The 17,110-nt window shown below is 45.5% G+C and overlaps 1 protein-coding gene across 5 annotated transcripts in view; it reads left to right on the forward strand.

The window, feature by feature from the left end:
• Nucleotides 1-17,110, forward strand: part of DEPDC5 (DEP domain containing 5, GATOR1 subcomplex subunit) — a 93,754-nt gene that overhangs the window by 57,116 nt on the left and 19,528 nt on the right. For 4 of the 5 annotated variants that reach the window (XM_058656819.1, XM_058656823.1, XM_058656818.1 and 1 more), the window contains 2 exons: nucleotides 6,158-6,266; nucleotides 10,502-10,567. In XM_058656819.1, coding sequence (XP_058512802.1) covers nucleotides 6,158-6,266; nucleotides 10,502-10,567 — 175 coding nt within the window. The remainder of the gene's footprint in view (nucleotides 1-6,157; nucleotides 6,267-10,501; nucleotides 10,568-17,110) is intronic. The other variant, XM_058656821.1, reaches the window with a different exon arrangement.

The raw sequence follows: 17,110 nt of genomic DNA on the forward strand, positions 1-17,110 counted from the left end.
AATGAAAACCAGGCACTCTGATATGGGAATCAAGTGTTTCAAGTATCATCGTAACAACTACACCAAATTCTTGCCCCACAAGAGTGTTTTTAAAAAGTTTGAGCAAGGCACTGGCATGGTGGCACAGGAAGTTAAGCTGCTTACAACACCAGCATCCCACATCAGAGTGCTGGTTTGAGTCCCAGCTGCTTTGATTCTGACCCATCTTCCTGTCTATGTGCCTGGGAAAATAATGCATGGTGGTCCAAGTTCTTGGACCCTTGTCACCTATGTGGGAGACCAGGATGGAGCTCTTGGCTCCTGGCTCATCCTTGACTATTGTGACCCATTTAGGGATTGAATCAGCAGTTGAAAGATCTCTCATTGTCTAACTTTCCTTCACTCTGTCGCTCTGCTTGTCAAATAAAAATTTCTTAAAGGATTTATTACTTTTATTTGGAAGGCACAGAGAGAAGAGATGAATCTTCCATTCACTGAGTCACTTTCTGGATAACCACAATAGCCTGGAGTGAGCCGGGGTGAGGCCCATAGGCTGAAGCTCTTCTGGCTCTCCTGTGAGGATGGCAGGGATCCAAACACTTGGACCGTATCCCACTGCTTTCCCAGACACATTAGCAGGCAGTTGGAGCAGAAGCACAGCCACCGTGACTCAAAGCAGGAGATCATATGGGATGGAAGTTTAATCTGTGCCATGACAGATACACAACCAGATCTTTAGTGTGTGTGTGTGGCATGTATGATGTGTATTTACATACACATATTATATAATGTGTGTGCACACATGTAAATACATACACACACATATATGTATACATATTTAGCCAAAGATTTTGATGTAAAGATTTCATATGAAATCTGGATTTATTCTTTAGAAAATATCTATGTGACATGTTATAGTATTTGTATTAGGATACAAGTATCGTATGTCACATCATATAGAATCATATTGTAGATAATATGCAATATCCAGCTTTGTTTAAAGTAGCAGAGGGTCCACTAACTCTGGGTCCACAGTGGGCGGGCACGTCAGATTGGGCGTGTGCTTCTGGCTCACCCCAGTGTCAGATTTGCACTCTGAGTCAGGCTGCTTGGCCAGCTCCTCCAGGCATTTGGGTGTGTGGCCTGTTTATAAATGGTAGGTACTACCAGTGATAGGATATTGATGGGACCATAGTTTGCTTGACAGGGTGGGGAAAATGTCCCAGGAGGTGAGTTGTAAATTGGCCTTGTAAGAAATGAAGCACAAGTGTAGAGGTGCGGATGGGACTTGGGGTCGGGGGGAGACCATGTTGCTGTGCCCAGGTCAGACCTGCTTTGACCAGCCATCCCAGCTCCTCTCACCCTCTCAGCTAGATCAGTTCCTGCCTGTGCTTGCCAACATCCTGGGCCCATGTCTATGCAAAGGCCTTGGGAGTTGGTTTGATTGTCCTCCCTCCCAACTTGATTAGGGGGTTATGTGTTGTAACTGGTACAGATGGATATGTAATCTAATGATGGAGGATGGGATGTTGAGAGTCTGTACAGGTATCGGGTGAGTGTATTAGGGGTGTCTCAGCCTTGAAAGTCTGACGTGAGTGTCTGATTACAGCCAGTACGGGGCTGACCCGTAAAGCTCTCTGAAAGTGACCGTGAGTGAGTGCAAGGTGAGGTAGAAGAAACAGGTAGAAAGACCACATGGGGAGGTGCATGCCCGGCTGTCTCGTGCTGTCACATACCTTTAGCAAGAGGAAGCTTTTGACTCTTTGTGTTGTTGTTAATCTTAAGCAGAGTGGTACAGTAACTGTGATTACATGCTCACAGTGTTCTGTGATTTATATCCTACTCACATTCTCCTATCCTTTCATTAAAAAAAAAAAAAAAAAGATTTATTTATTTAAAGGTAGAGAGAGGAGAGACTGAGATGCGCCATTTGGGGAGTGAGTTGCTGGTTCACTCCCCAAATGACTGCAACAGCTGGAGCTGGGCCAGGCTGCAGCCAAGAGCCTGGAGCTTGTTCCGAGTTTCTCACATGGATGGGAGCAGCCCAGGCATTCGGGCCATCCTCCGCTGTCTTCTCAGGCACACTAGCAGCGAATGAGATTGGAAGTGGAACAGCTGGATCTCAAACCAGCAACCATATGAAATGCCAGCATCATAAGTGGTTATTTAACCCACTCTGCAACCATGCCAGCCTCTGTCCTATTTTGGAATGTATTTCTGAAAGAGATGTACTCTAAAAACACAAAAAGAAAAAAAAACCCTCAAGCCACAATAATATAATTTAACTAAAGACATCACAGCAATTTCTTCATATTTTTAAAATATGCACTCGGTATCTTTGGCAGAGGTGGCATTTGTGAAGGCTTGGGTGGGCAGACACCGAGAAGCAGGGCCACTGGTCCAGGGCAGGAGGCAGCCGAGACTGCTCAGAAGCAGAGGTAGAGATGTGAAGAACACCGCACAGTGCCCAGGGAGAGGCAGTGAGTCAGAGGAGGACACCTGGCCCAAGCCAGGTGCTCCTCACCCAGGACACCTCTTTTGACAATATCACTGATCAAGTCAAGGGAGGACCTCAGAACTCTGCCTGGCAGGTTCTCCCTTAACTCATCACAGATCCTTCCTCCTGGAAAAGAGAACAAGGAACATATGTTGTCGGGAGGGGTGTCAAGGCGGGGACGAAGGGATCTTATTTTAATTTGTCGGTGAGTCATTGTTTATTTAGTACACACCAAGGAGCCTCTTTCTGCTTAGGAAGGAGGAGGATACCTCGGGGGTAGTAGTGTGGCCTCCTCCCAACCCCACCAACCCCACCCCATGCGAAGGGCAGAACTCAGCTAAGCTGATGTCTGGAGGCAGGACAAAGAGACCTGAGCCTGAATCCTTGCCCCAGATGGCTGCTCCCAGGTGACATGCTATATTTTCTCAAGACTGCAGGTGGAGGAGCAGGAGCCAGATCTTTATATAACATTTGCTTGTGCCACTTTTTTTTTTTCCTGTTGTGTGTATGTGTGTACTTTTCATTTTCCTTTGGCTGCACTGAGTGGATTCTACTCTGTCTCTTAGGAAAGAAAGTGTTCCAGCAACATAAGAAAGAGTTGTTTAAAACTTTATATCCGCACTTCTGCCATCTTCTGTTTTTCTCTTGCTCACCTCAGTCATTCGCTGTGGAATTGTGTATCTTGTCCAGTTCTCACAGAAGTCAGCAGTCCCTAGAGTCTCAGCTCCGTCTGATTGACAGCAGTGCAGGTGCCCGGTGCCCAGCCCTCTCTCCAATGACAGCCAAGTCGGAGCAGAAAGAGAAGGATGCTTGTGTCCGGTCCACGGTGGCTGTATAAGCACTGGTGACTTGGGACTCCTTAGGAGAAGCATGTCAGCCCTGTGACACAGCACCCTATCCACCTGTAGTGTCACATTAAGGGCACCTGCATGCTTTGCTCTTGCTTCTCTGCTGTTGTGTGTTCCTCCTACCCATCCTGCAAGGTTCACACAACACAATGTTGTTGCCCCTGTGGAAGATCAGTGGTCATCTCCTGTGCTTGTTTTCACAAATACTGAAATGCATTATAATAGGTCGTTTGGTGGGAATCTCTTCCTCTTGTGGTTTTAGACAAGGAGTCTCTAAGGGCAAGGACAGGGTCCAAGGATCACCATGTAGGACGCAACTCAGTAAGTTTGGATTGTTGTGTACAATAGAATGCGTAAAGGGTGGACTAGTACACTTCCTGTTGCTGTCATGAAATGCCTAGTGTTGATAAAGAGGTTTATTTAAAAAATATATATTTATTTGAAAAGCAGAGCAAGAGTCAGAGTCATTTTCCATTTGCTGGTTCATTCCCCTAAACAGCTAAAATAACTGGGCCCAAGCCAGGAGCTAGGCACTCCATCTAGGTCTGCCATAAAATACTTAAGCTGTTACCTGAAGACTCCCTGGGCATGCACTAGCAGGAAATTGGATTAGAAGTGGAACAGAGACTCCAATATCTTAATGGAAACCAATTGGGCTCCATCTAGAACCCTACGTTCATCCATAGAATGACTCAAACACCTCCTGCTAGGCCTCGCCTCTGAAAGCTCCCATCACCTTTCACATTGCCACATTGAAGACTGAGCTTCCAACCCATGAATACTGTAGAGAAACACACTCAAGCCATTTCCAGACCATGGTCTGGAGAAGCTGCTGCAGAGTAACCAAGGCATCCTGCTGCTCTTGTCCCTGACACAGACTGCAGCTGTGGCTTTCATGAAATGCCAGAGACAGTCGGTGTGTGCTTGCAGATGAGGCAGAGAAAAACAGGCTGCGATGGGATAGAGAGCTATTGTGGGATCAGTGGACAGTGAAAGAATCAAGGGTATGCTCTGCCTTTCCTCTGAATTACACTGCTGAGTAACCAGGTAATTGGTGTGGGGGAAATTTTCTCCTTTCCAAAATATATTTCAGCTAGTAAATGCAGAAGGAATGACAGAATATCATTGTGTAGTCTCCGGAGAACTCTCGCATCTAGCAGGATGATTAGGAGCAGCTAACATCACCGGAGAGAGGCAGCCAGACGGCGTGGGCCTCCAGATGGAAATCCACAGAACCACTTAGGAAGCGTTCTTGTCCGAAATTGGGCCTAAATCTGTTTCTCTGGAAGGAACTGGCAGTTCTCAGGAAGTGCTGGGCACAGAGGAATGTGTAAACAATAAAGGGACACAAACCACACATCCAGACTGTACATGCCCAGGACAAATGAACCATCTCTGTTTCTTACAAAGAGAGACAGAAAGAGACCTTTCATCCACTTGGTTCACTCCATGAATGCCCACAACAGCTGTAGCTGGGCCAAGCCAAAGTCCAGAGCTAGGAACTCAATCTGGGTCTCCTATGTTGGAAGCGGGGACACAACTACTTGACCCATTAGCTGCTGCCTCCCAGGGTGTGCACATTAGCAGGAAGCTGGAATCAGAGGCAGAGCTGGGACTCAAACCCAAGCACTCAGATATGGGAGGTGGACATTCCCAGCAGCATTGTAACTGCTGCACCAAACATCCACGCCTTGCTTTACTGAACCAGTTAATTGCAAAGGTTTTAGGGAGATGAAGAGACGTAAGAGATGTCACTTAGTGCATGATAGGGATCTTAAATGACTCTTGCATTAAGCAAAAAGTGATAAGATTTAAGGGAGATGTGGCAAATATTTGATGCTGCAAAATGTTTAAGCATTTAAACATGGTGATATGTTGTGGATATGTTTTCTTAAAGTAATGATCTCTTTTTAATTTTGTTTATAATATTGTTTACTTAATTGGCAGGGATGCATGACCATGTGGGCTTCTGCTTAGGGTGAGCAGGGTCAAGTATGGAGGAAGGTGGGTGGGACAAATGTTTCATTTTTTTGTAAGTCCTGTGTCCCCAGGGGAAAAGGGGAGGGGGCTGCTCCTTGTCAAACTGCCTTAGCACCCAGGAATGGAGATGACAGATTTTACAGAGAAAGAAGGGGAGACAGAGACAAAAAGAGATCCTTCATCTGCTGGTTCACTCCTCAGATAGCTGCAGTGGCCAGAACTGAGATGATCTGAAGGTGGGAGACAGGAGTTTCTTCTGGGTCTCCCATTTGGGCACAGGGTCCCAAGAACCTGGGCCATCTTCTGCTGCTTTTCCAGGCCCCAAGCAGGGAACAGAATTGAAAGTGGAGTAACCAGAACACAAACCACCACCAGGGACGTCCCCAACTGCTTTCCCAGGCCACAAGCAGGGAGCTGGATGGAAGGTGGAGCTGCCGGGATTAGAACGGGCGCCCATATGGGATCCCGGGGCATTCAAGGCGAGGACTTTAGCCACTATACCATCACGCTGGGCCCTGCTCATGTACTTACTAACAATAGAGAAAAAGGGTATTCCTGGAGGGAGTCACAAACCATGTCATTGACCTTTTCAGAACCTAAGCACCAGATGCTGCCAAAATGCTTTACAAAACTGGGCTGTTTTCTGATTTACCGTGGAGAACTCATGGTAGTTCAGGACACAGGAATGAAACTCTGGCCGTTGACATGGGGCTTGAAGGAAAAACAAAGCAGCAAACTGTGTGTCAGAGAGATGGAGAGACGGCTACAGCAGGGGGCTTGGGTTTGGCTGATGTGGCTCTGCCACCAGCGAGTTATGAGCAAACCACAGTCACATGTTCCCTCCTCCTTTCAGGTGCCTGGGAGAACAGCAGGTGGCCGTGCTTGGTGGGAAGAGTACCGCCCAGTCAGCCGAGAGCAGTACCGTTGCCATGACTCCCACCTACGTGGACAGCCCACGAAAGGTAAAGGAAGCCACTCTGCTGGGGAGCTGGCACGCTCGAACATGGAGGGTAGAATGGAAAGCCCTTCAAACCAGGCCCAAGTGTGCTAAACTTTGGGATGAATGAATTCTGCGCTCCATCCCTTTCCTTGCTCACAGTGTATAGGAAGCTAGTTTCTATTTAACCACAGATAGAAAACCATCGAGCTAGCCCCGGTCTATTAGATCCGGCTTGACACTGGCCACCTGGTTTTCCCTCAGCATCCTTTTTTAGCTTTCCCAAAGAGGAACTAGAAAACTTTCAAAGCAGCCATCTACGAAAACTCAATCTACTTTGGTAGTGAAATCTCTGTCAGTTCTCTTAGATTCCTGAGGAGCATAGTTAAATAGGAGCGTCATGGAGATGCAGACAAAAGAAAACTCAGGACTTTAGGCATCTCTAAGAGATAATGAGCATAGTAGAGGCGGGAGATTCCATAGTTGAGGCTTCTCGTGTGTTCTAAAGCCCACAGACCTGATAATGTCAAGTCCTGCTCCTGGGATTTCAGGATCTCAGGTGACCCTGTTGTGGTGGGATGGGTGCCCTGTTCATTCTCACATCTGGTCTCCATTCCGGGAGGTGAAGGAGACTCGGATGGGATGTGAGGACTCTTCAGAACACTCAAGGAAAAGTTGTGCTGTGAGGGAACCATCGTGGATTGCGAATCTTTCTGCACCAAAACAAACATCCTTTAATTCCCTCTTGTCTTGCGGACTCTTTGAAATCTCTTTGTGTTTTATTTATTCATTTCAAAATTGTGGTCCCCCAGAAACCCCTCAAAACAAACAAACAAACAAACAAACAAAACTAGAATAGATAGAGAACAACAAGGAAATCTTAGAAACAGACAGGAAACGGCCAGCGGGGATGCACATATAACTCACTGGGTGGGACAAAAAGATTAGTTACTCCTCACTGGGGTATGAAAGATTTCTCTGCACACCCCTCCTAAACATGCTCACCTAAACTGTTGACATATATCCTGTTAGAATTATGGAGTTAGACCACCTGAAAAACAGCCAGGTTCAGCGAAAACATGCTTCAATGGTATAAACTGCTAAATACTAAAATTAGAATAGGCATGAGACAGCTGAATAACAATCTAAGCCATTTTAAGGTGTATAGAACATGGTTGAATATAAACCAAAATTGAAATGTCTATTAAGAAGTCACAGGTTGTGGTTGAGAATCTGCATTTTCCTATTAACATATTGGTTAATCAATACCATGTCAATTAATGTCACAATGTTGTAAATGGTTGGAAATATTATGTTGGGGCTTTTAATTGATTGGGATGATACTCTGCCGGCTCTACCTTCAGACCAGAGATGGTCTCACCAAGAAACCATTGAACTTACCAGGACAATAAGATGCTGGACTTTATGCTTGGTAAATACCTCCAATGAAAGAATGTCAACTGAATTTGAACTATGGAAATGCAACAAGGTGGAGCAATCCGCCGTGGGGGGAGGGGTGGGGGGAATCCCAGTGCATAAAAAAATGTATCACATAATGCAATGTAATTAATTTTTAAAAAATGAAATGCAATAAAAATATGTTTAAAATAAAAAAAATAGAATAGCAAAAAAAAAAAAGAAAATAAATAGACTTGGTTCGGTGGGGGGAGATTTAGCAAGACTAATCAACTATATAAACATCATCAAAAAGAAAATTTTTAAAAAGTGCACATAGAAAAAAAAAATTGTGGTCCAGGTATATATGTTTATTTTATTCCATGTCATTAAATGTTTTTCCAAAAGCATGATTTTTTTTAGAATGGCTACATAATAATTTGTCAGGATGTCATGCCTTCATTTACGACTTGTTTGTTTAAACAGATTTATTTATTTGTAAGCCAGAGTTACATAGAGAGAGGAGGGAGAGACAGAGATCTTCTGTCCACTGGTTCACTCTCCAAATGACTGTAGCATCTGGAGCTGGGCCAATCCATGTGAGTACAGGGATCCAGGATTTGGGCCATGCTCCGCTGCTTTCCCAGGCCATAAGCAGGGAGCCGGATTAGAAGTGGAGACTGCACTATAACCCCTGGTTTCTGATTTAAAATAATAATAATAATAATAATAATAATCAACTCATATTTTTTAAATCATTCTGTATGTTACAATTCTAGAAAAAAAATATTGCTATGGAGATCTTGTAATTATTTGACCACACCCTGATTGTTTTCTTAGCAATAATGACTAGAATTAGGCCTGGCGTGATAGTGTAGCAGTTAAAGTCCTCATCTTGAACATGCTGGGATCCCATATGGACGCCGGTTCTAATCCCACTAGCTCCACTTCCCATCCAGCTCCCTGCTTGTGGCCTAGGAAAGCAGTTGAGGACGGCCCAATGCCTTGGGATCCTGAACCCACTTGGGAGACCTGGAGGAGGTTCCTGGCTCCTGGCTTCAAATTGGTACAGCACCAGCCATTGGGGTCACTTGGGGAGTGAATCATTGGACGGAAGATCTTTCTCTCTCTCTCCTCTCTGTATATCTGACTTTGCAATAAAAAAAATAATAAAATAAATCTTTAAAAAAATTTTAAAGATGACTAGAATTAGACCTTAGTATGAAAGGAATGAAATCTGAGAAAAAGTAGAATGTATAGTTTAGAAGTGCATAAACTCAAATACATATTTGTGGGCCAAGAGACAAAATAAGGCTATTGTGTATAGGCGCTTCCATAAGCTTTTAAAACTATAAGCTGTTCAGAGCTCACAGTCTGTAGAAATTGAGTTTCCTGGCCAGATTTAGCCTAGCAGCAGTTTGCTCACCTCTGTTCTAAAAAGCGAGTGATGACAGGTCACCTGAAATGATCTGTGTATAAAGAGTGATTTGTTGGTCCAGAAGAGTCCCTTTACCTGTCCACCCTCAGGTTCGCAAACCTCAGCATGAGTAGCACCTCCACTGTTAGGTGTTGTGGCAGAGACGAGACATGAGTAGAATAAGATACAGAAGTCCCCTGTCTGCTGCCCACCAACTTTGACCTCTGCTCAGACCACAACCAATGCCAAGGGCAGCATGGAAAAGCAGATAAAGTATGGAGTGATGAAGACCAAGATCATAGTGTACTAGAAACCACACATTAATGGCTGTCCAGAACATTCTCCATATCTATGAATAAGAGCTATTGGTAGACTGGATGTGGTCACCTGAGTGGTCAAAAAAAAAGCAAAGATGCAATGAAATGGCCAAAGTGAAGAGCTGCCATGGCCTTGGTTGGAAGTGCCTGACCTTGTCCCTGTTCAGCTTCATGTTAGGTGTAAAAGAGTGGGGAGTGGAAGAGTGGGAAGGGGGATTCCTACACCTGTGTCTCCACAACCACACATTTTCAAAGTTTGTTACTTGGTTTGACAGGGGCTTGTGAGAAATAACAAAAGTACTACTACTACTAATAATAATAATAATAATAGATACCCACATATTTCAGCTATCCATCTTCAAGTAGGAAAAGAATGAGCAGGGACCTTGATTATTATCAAGAGCCCCTGATGAATTTCCATCAAGCTTAAGTGGACGAGGGGAAGACAACTTGAGGAAACCTCTTGTAATGCTAATGTGGCCAACACCACACCACGTGGGTCTTAGTTTCCCAATGATTTTGCTATCTGATCAGTGGAGGAGAAGGTATAGCTGCTTGTGTACCTACTGTCTGCTCAGAAGACTCTGCCAAGAACATTTCCTGCTTGGACTCCTCGTCTCCCATCCGGCTGCTACATTTACTAACAGGACAAACCAGCAACCCTCCTGCCTTAGGAGGAGAGCTGTCAGGTGGGAGGCCAGGAGGCTGCCACTCCCCATGGAGCTTCCCCCATGGCCTTTCCCTCTTCCTTGACATAGGTCTGAAGGAATTTCAGAGCTATGCAGGAAGGCAAAGGCATCCAGGCATCTCATCTCTGATGAGACCGGAAGGCAACTTGGGCACAACTCCTAACCCAGGAGCTTTCTCCTTCACAGATAAGAGATTCTGCCCAAGAAGGCGCACTTTCCTGCTCACGTTTGGCATTCAGATGTTGTCTTTCCGGGTAGATCTTTTCCCTCTGCCCACCCCACAGCCCTGTCCCTCTCCATCCTTCCTTATTTTTATTTTTGTTTTCCACTCCCCTCCCTGTCTCCCAATGGTTAATCACTGGTGCATGTTGCCATTTCTTTGCTTCCTTGTGTCTGCTGCTGCTGCTGCTGCTGCCGCTGCCGCCTCCTCCTCTGACTTCAGGACGGGGCCTTCTTTATGGAGTTTGTCCGCAGCCCACGCACAGCGTCATCAGCCTTCTACCCTCAGGTCAGTCAAAACTCCAGGGCTCTGCAGCCCATATGCATGCCTCTTTCATGAGCGGAAGCCTCGAGCTAACTTACTACTGTTGGACTCTGAAAGGAGGGAATCAGGCTGAAAATGGGGTTTGAGGGGCAGCTGAAATTCAGTTTGTTCTCAGAGGTGTATGTTCCTTTCTGTGGGTTTTGCCATGGAGAAGAGGCCTGAGAGATTACCAAAAGAGAACAGATGAACCCACTGGGGTTAACTGCAGGGTTTCACACAGTTGTTACTGATTTCTCTTCCCTTGTGGGTTTTATAAGTGGCATTACTTGAGCACTGGAGTGTAACCAGATAAAGTTATAACAGTACAGCCAGAAGTAGTGAAAAACAGGAAACATTTATTAATAGCCATGTGCCATGTAATAGGCTAATGGTGTGCGACCCTGGGCAGCTCGCCTGGCTCTTGAGTTTGTTTGACCCATTTGTCACATGAAGAGTTTGGAACAAATCTCCAAAGACCTTCCAAGCCTTCTTCACCTAATACGTTCCAACCACCCCAAGTATCTAGTTTCATTCTTACAGCATAACTCATGAGATCAAAGTTTGCTCCCAGTTTTACAAGTAGAGAAATTAAGGGGGAAAATAAGCTGTGTTTCATACTGTATGGAGTGGGGCGGTTTGTAGGTCCAGAATTCTCAGGCTTGTTTTAGGATCAGCTCTGTAATTAGCATTTGGTAATTACTGTTTTGACAGTAATGCGTAGTATCTGAAATTGACTCAGTTACAGAGAACCTGTTAGATATTAAAGAGTCAGAAGGTTAATGCAGAGTGAGTGGGACAGGCTAGGGAGCGTGGGACCTGGGAGATAAGGGCAAAAGTTAAGAGGTTTACTGAATAGATATCAGAAAACCAACATTTCCTGAGAACCTTCTCTGTCGGCTTCTGCACAGAAAACTTCACAGCCACCTATAAGGTAGAGGCATTGTTACTCTATTTTCCAGATGAGGAAACTAAGATTTAAAGACGTTAGCAGGTCAGTGGGCACATAGAGTTCTTCCTCTTCACAGTGAGCTGTGTGGCTCAGGGCAAACCTGTCAGGACCTCTGAGTCCCCTGCTAGAGACACATATTGTATTGGAAAGGCAGAGACAGAGAGAAAGAGAGACAGAGAGAAAGATCTTCCATCTGTTGATTCACTGGCCATAATGGCTAAAGCTGAGCCGATCCAGGTCTGCCATGCACATGCAGGTGCCAAGGCTTTGGGCCATCCTTGACTGCTTTCCCAGGCAACAAACAGGGAGCTGGATGGGAAGTGGAGCAGCTGGGATATGAACTGGCATCCATATGGGATCCTGGCACTTATGAGGCAAGAATTTAGCCACTGAGCCATCACACCAGGCCCCTAAGCTCACACTTTTAATTTTATTTTTCCATGACTTTTTTGGAAGTGCCTTCCTATTGGGAAAGTGAGTAACACTCTCCTCATGCGCATCCAGCAGGAGTGAGATCTGTAAACGGCTAGCATAGAACTTGGTATGTGTCAGGTGCATGATCAAAACCAGCTATAATTAGGATTAGTATTCCTACAATGCCACATTATAATGTCAGTTTAATATGCATACGCCTATCAGCACCTGTTCCCCAACTCTGCTACGTGTTCTCTCCAGGCTAATTCAGGGCCAGATCGTACAAGACAGTGTAGTGAGGTCATAAAACAAAAGGGGCTAACTGGTTAAAAAGGCTGTCAGAGTGCAGCCTCTGGCATCCGGCTGACCCCATGGATGGTTATAAACCCCAAAGCAACCGCATAAGCCTTTCCCAACCTTGGACTTCTCCCTGTTAGAATGGAATTAACTTGCTTTCTCTTTGTGAGCTTTTTGTGAGCTGGAGTGGGCCCCCACACCACTCTTTTGAGTGTATGTGTAAAAATGGACGTGAGCTAGATGACATCTCCTACCATTTCTAGCCTTGCAACTCTGGGAGCACTGGAAGGCGCCTAAGTCCTCCAGCCCTGGCTGAGTCACTAGGGTGTTTCCAGTGGTTTTTTTGGTCGCAGAATAGTCCCAGAATGGTTCTTGCTGACCAAGGAGAGGCGATACCAGTCTTGACTAATTGTGCTAAGCAAAGGAGGAAGTAGCTGTAAAATTAAAGCCAATAAACCGCTGTGCCTAGAGGGCCCTGGGTTATGGGGCTGTGCACCAGCCTTGGGAAATGATTCATTGTGCTAGCGATTCATCGTTCTGATGGTAATGAATGTGTCACTCTCTGATAACAAGGGCAGACATATACAGTCTTCCTCTCCCTATCCTGTTGTCTGGAAGTTTATTTTAATCATCACAAATTTAACGTAAGAACTTGAAGAGCATGAGAAACATCGAGTAATGGGGGCCTTCCCCCAAAGTCAGTCTCGGGATATCCTCTGCCCACAGCTGGAAGCCTGAAGGGAGATGCTGGTTCAGAGACTTATTACATGAGGCACAAGCCAGTGTTAGGGTCTCTCTGGTCCCTGTGCTTCCCAGGGTCCCTAACAGTTACTCTCCTAAGGAGGCTTGGCTCTCAGCAGTCGAGCACAGATAGTAAGCATCATCTCTTCTCCACACCTGTCTCCATTACCCTATGCAAGTGATCGTTTTTTCATCTGGACCCTGCAGTGTCCTCCTACTTAGTCTTCCTGTTGCCATCCTGACCCTCTCCAGTCTTTTCCCCACCCCTGCCTCCAGGGACTTTTTTTTTTTAACTTACTTAGTTGTTTGGTGTTTGATGTTTGTCCCTCAGGGTGCACATGAACAGAAAACTGGAATTGGAAGCTGAGCCAGAACTTCAAACATTAGCAATCTGATACGAGATGTGAGCATTCCAAGCAGTGTCTTACTGACTGCACCAAACACCTTTCCCCAAAAAAGTTTATTTTAAAGAACAGAACCCTTTGGGACCAGTGCTGTAGCCTATCAAATTAATCCTCTGTCTGCAGTGTTGCAATCCCATATGGGTGCCAATTCATGTCCTGGCTGCTCCACATCTGATCTAACTCCCTGCTTATCAACTGAAAAGTCAGTGGAGGTTGACTCAAATCCTTGGGCCCCTGCACCCATTTGGGAGACCCAGAAGAAGCGCCTGACTCCCGGCTCCAGATGAGCACAGTTACACCCTTGTGGCAATTTGGGGAGTGTACTAGTAGGTAGAAGATTCTTTCTTTCTCTCTCTCTCTTTCTCTCTCTCTCTCTCTCTGTCTCCCTCCCTCTCCTTGTCTCCCTCCCTGATTCCCTCTTCTTCTCTCTTCCTTCCTACCTCTTTCTCTGTAAACCTACCTTTCAAGTAAGAATAAATGAATCTTTTTTAAGAAAATGAAAAAGCAAAAAACAGAACCCTTCACCACCCTTATCAATCATTTATACCAAACTTTAAAATCAAGATCCAAACTTGGAAGTCCTTTGGTTTACCTATGTGGGGGGAAAGGACTGGAGATGACTCAAAGCCCCATATAGATGTACCCTGTGGTAGCCCTAGTGGCTCTGTGTTCTGCAGGATGCATTTGGGGTCGCTTCTGTGGGGGCAGTGGGTTTTAGCATGCTCATGGGATCATAGAGGGAGTTTTCGCTTCAGCTATGTGAGGTGATATATGTGACCCTCTAAGAACTTTCCCGCTGTAGGTGCATTTTCTTTCTTTGGAGACACAAATGAACGAAAAGCTCCTCCTCAGGGGTTTCGTCCCTCCCAAAGACTTCTGGAATCCACTAACCACCCTATGCCCTAAGCTAAACCTCCCACTTGCTGGAAGTCTCTATGTAAGACTTCAACAGGCATGAGGACAGCTGGCCCAGAGGACATGCAGTCTTGTCACAGATGTCCTCAAAATATGTCTGACTGGCTGTGTTTCCTCAGTTTTTGGATTGATTGGAGAGATTTGAAAAATCAGATTTCATTCAGAAATCCCTGTTTCTGTCTTAGGCTGTAAAATAATCTGTATGCTCGATTGTGCTCACGCCCCGTAAGTCACATAGCCACAAAGCTTCCTGCATCTTCTCCGCTTTTCCTCTGTGATATTCATCCTGATGCACTCATAGATATTATCACAGGCCCTATACATATTTGTCTGGCTGCCTCCGTCCTTAAGCAACACTGTCCAGTAGCCCTTTCTGCAGTGCTGGAATATTCTAGATCTGTGAACAGTAAAGTAGTCCCCATTCCCACTTAAAATGGGTAACTGAGGAGCTCATTTCTTACATTTTAATCTGTATTTCAATAGCCACGTATACCTATTGGCTTCTGTATTAGCACAATTCCAAACATTAAAAATATCATTGTTGGAGCTAGCCTTGTGGCATAGTAGGTTAAGCCACCACCTGCAATGCTGAAGTCCCATATGGGCACTGGTTTGAGTCCCAGCTGCTCCAATTTCCATTCAGTTCCCTGCTAATGGGTCTGCAGAAGCAGTGGAAAGTAGCCCAGTTACTTAGGCCTCTGCTACCCACATGGGAGATCCAGAAGAAGCTCCTAGCTTCCGGATTTGGCCTGGCCCAGTGTGAATATTACATCAGTTTTAAGAAAGAACCAGTGGTTAGAAGATCTTTCTTTGTCCCTATCTCTGAAACTCTTTTCTGTCAAAGAAATAAAGTGAGTTTTTTTTTAATCATTATTAGATTCACACATGCTCAGACTATAATCCCACATTTTTCCTGCCCTTCTTTCTTGGATTTTCTCTTCTGTTTATTTTATCTTGCTTTTAAAATTTTTATTTTATGTATTTGGAAAGCAGAGAGAGGCACAGAGATCTCCTGTCTGCTGGTTCATTCCCCCAGATGCCTGCAATATCAAGAGCCTAGGACTCAATCCAGGCTTTGTGTGTGGATGACACGGATTCAGGTATTTGAGCCTATGATGTGCCTGCCTCCCAGGAGGCACATTAGCAGGAAGCTAGAATTGGAAGCAGAGGGCCCGGCATGGCAGTCTCGCACCTTGCATGCACCAGGATCCCATGTGCACGCCAGTTCGTGTCCCAGCTGATCCACTTCCTTTCAGCTCCCTGCTTGTGGCCTGGCAAAGCAGTTGAGGATGGCTTAGAGCCTTTGAAACCTGTACCCACTTGGGAGGCCCAGAGGAAGCTCCTGGCTCCTGGCTTCAAATTGGTTCAGTTCCAGTCATTATAGCTACTTGGGGAGTGAGCCAACAGATGGAAGATCTTTCTTGCTGTCTTTCCTTCTCTCTGTAAATTTGCTTTTCCAATTTAAAAAAAAAAATCTTAAAAAAAAAAAAAGGAAACAGAGCTGGGATTCAAACCCATGCCACTGTGATAGGGGACAAGGATGTCCCACACAGTGTCTTCACCACTGCATCAAACCCCTACTCCCTGTCTTATCTTATTATGCCTATTTATTGATGGCTTCACTTGTGGGGTGATGTGAGAGCTGACATTATAAATAATCACTCACAGTGAGGAGTCAGAATGGACATGTGGAGAGAGGATAGGCAATACCTGTGGGGACAGTTCTGTTCATTTGAGATAACAAAGGCCAAGCTCCTGGTAGGACTAGGCTGCTCTAAACACCATGGGAGCCCCAGAGTGGTGAATAAGCCATTTATGAATATTCTTTATTTAATGTCTCTCTTCCCCTCCTATCGCCTAGACAGTAAGCTCATGAAGGCAGAGAGGAGGTGTTGATTTAGAGGGTTAGTCCCCTTCCCTGCTGTTAGAAACTGCAATGAGCATCCAGGTTGTTGCATGTGGGAGTGATTCCCCAGCTCTCCTGCCCTGTGAGGTATTTTGCATTCCATCCTGGATTCTTTTCTGGTGCCTCTGTCTAGCCTGAAGGAGGGAGGTGACTGCAAAGCAGGAGCAGCACCTGGCCCATTTGCCTCCTGGGTACAGGAAACAGAATGTAATCTCCGCCAGCCTCCAGGTGCAGTTCTGAGGCACTGGGCTGGGGGATCTGACTGATTATTCCCCAGCCCTGTGTGCAAAGGGTGGAGAACCCAGGGTTCCTCCTGGCCCCTCTCCTACAGCTTTGGGCTATTAGGAAGTGGAGGAGACTGGTGCTACTGCTGGAGGTTGTTATTTTTTTTAAAGAGTTATCTATGTTTTTGAATTGCAGAATAATGGAAAGGGAGAGATCCTCCACCTCCTGGTTCACGCCCCAAAGATCTACAACAGCCAGGGTTGGGCCCCACTGAAGACAGGAGCCCGGAAGTCCACCTGGGTCTTCCACATGGGAGGCAGGGACCCAGCTACCTGAGTTCTCACCTGCTCCCTCCCAGGTGTACTAAGAAGATGGATCAAAGACAGATGTGTCAGGACTAGACCGGGTACTATGATACGGGATATGGCTATCCCTATCCCAAGTGGGAGCTTAATCCACTGTGCCACAATGCTCACTCCTGAAGATTTTTCTTTTAATATTAACTAAATGCCAGTCTTCATTTGGATATCTCCAGTTTTGCTATTAGTGTACTTCTGCTCCCAGAATCCAAACCAGGTTGCCACCTTGCATTTAGTTGCCATGTGTCCATCCCCACCTGCATCTCTTCTGTTCTGTAACTGTTGCTTAAGATTTACTTATTTAAGAGGCAGAGTTAC

This window comes from Ochotona princeps, chromosome 29 (assembly GCF_030435755.1).
Source record: "Ochotona princeps isolate mOchPri1 chromosome 29, mOchPri1.hap1, whole genome shotgun sequence".
NCBI lineage: Eukaryota > Metazoa > Chordata > Mammalia > Lagomorpha > Ochotonidae > Ochotona > Ochotona princeps.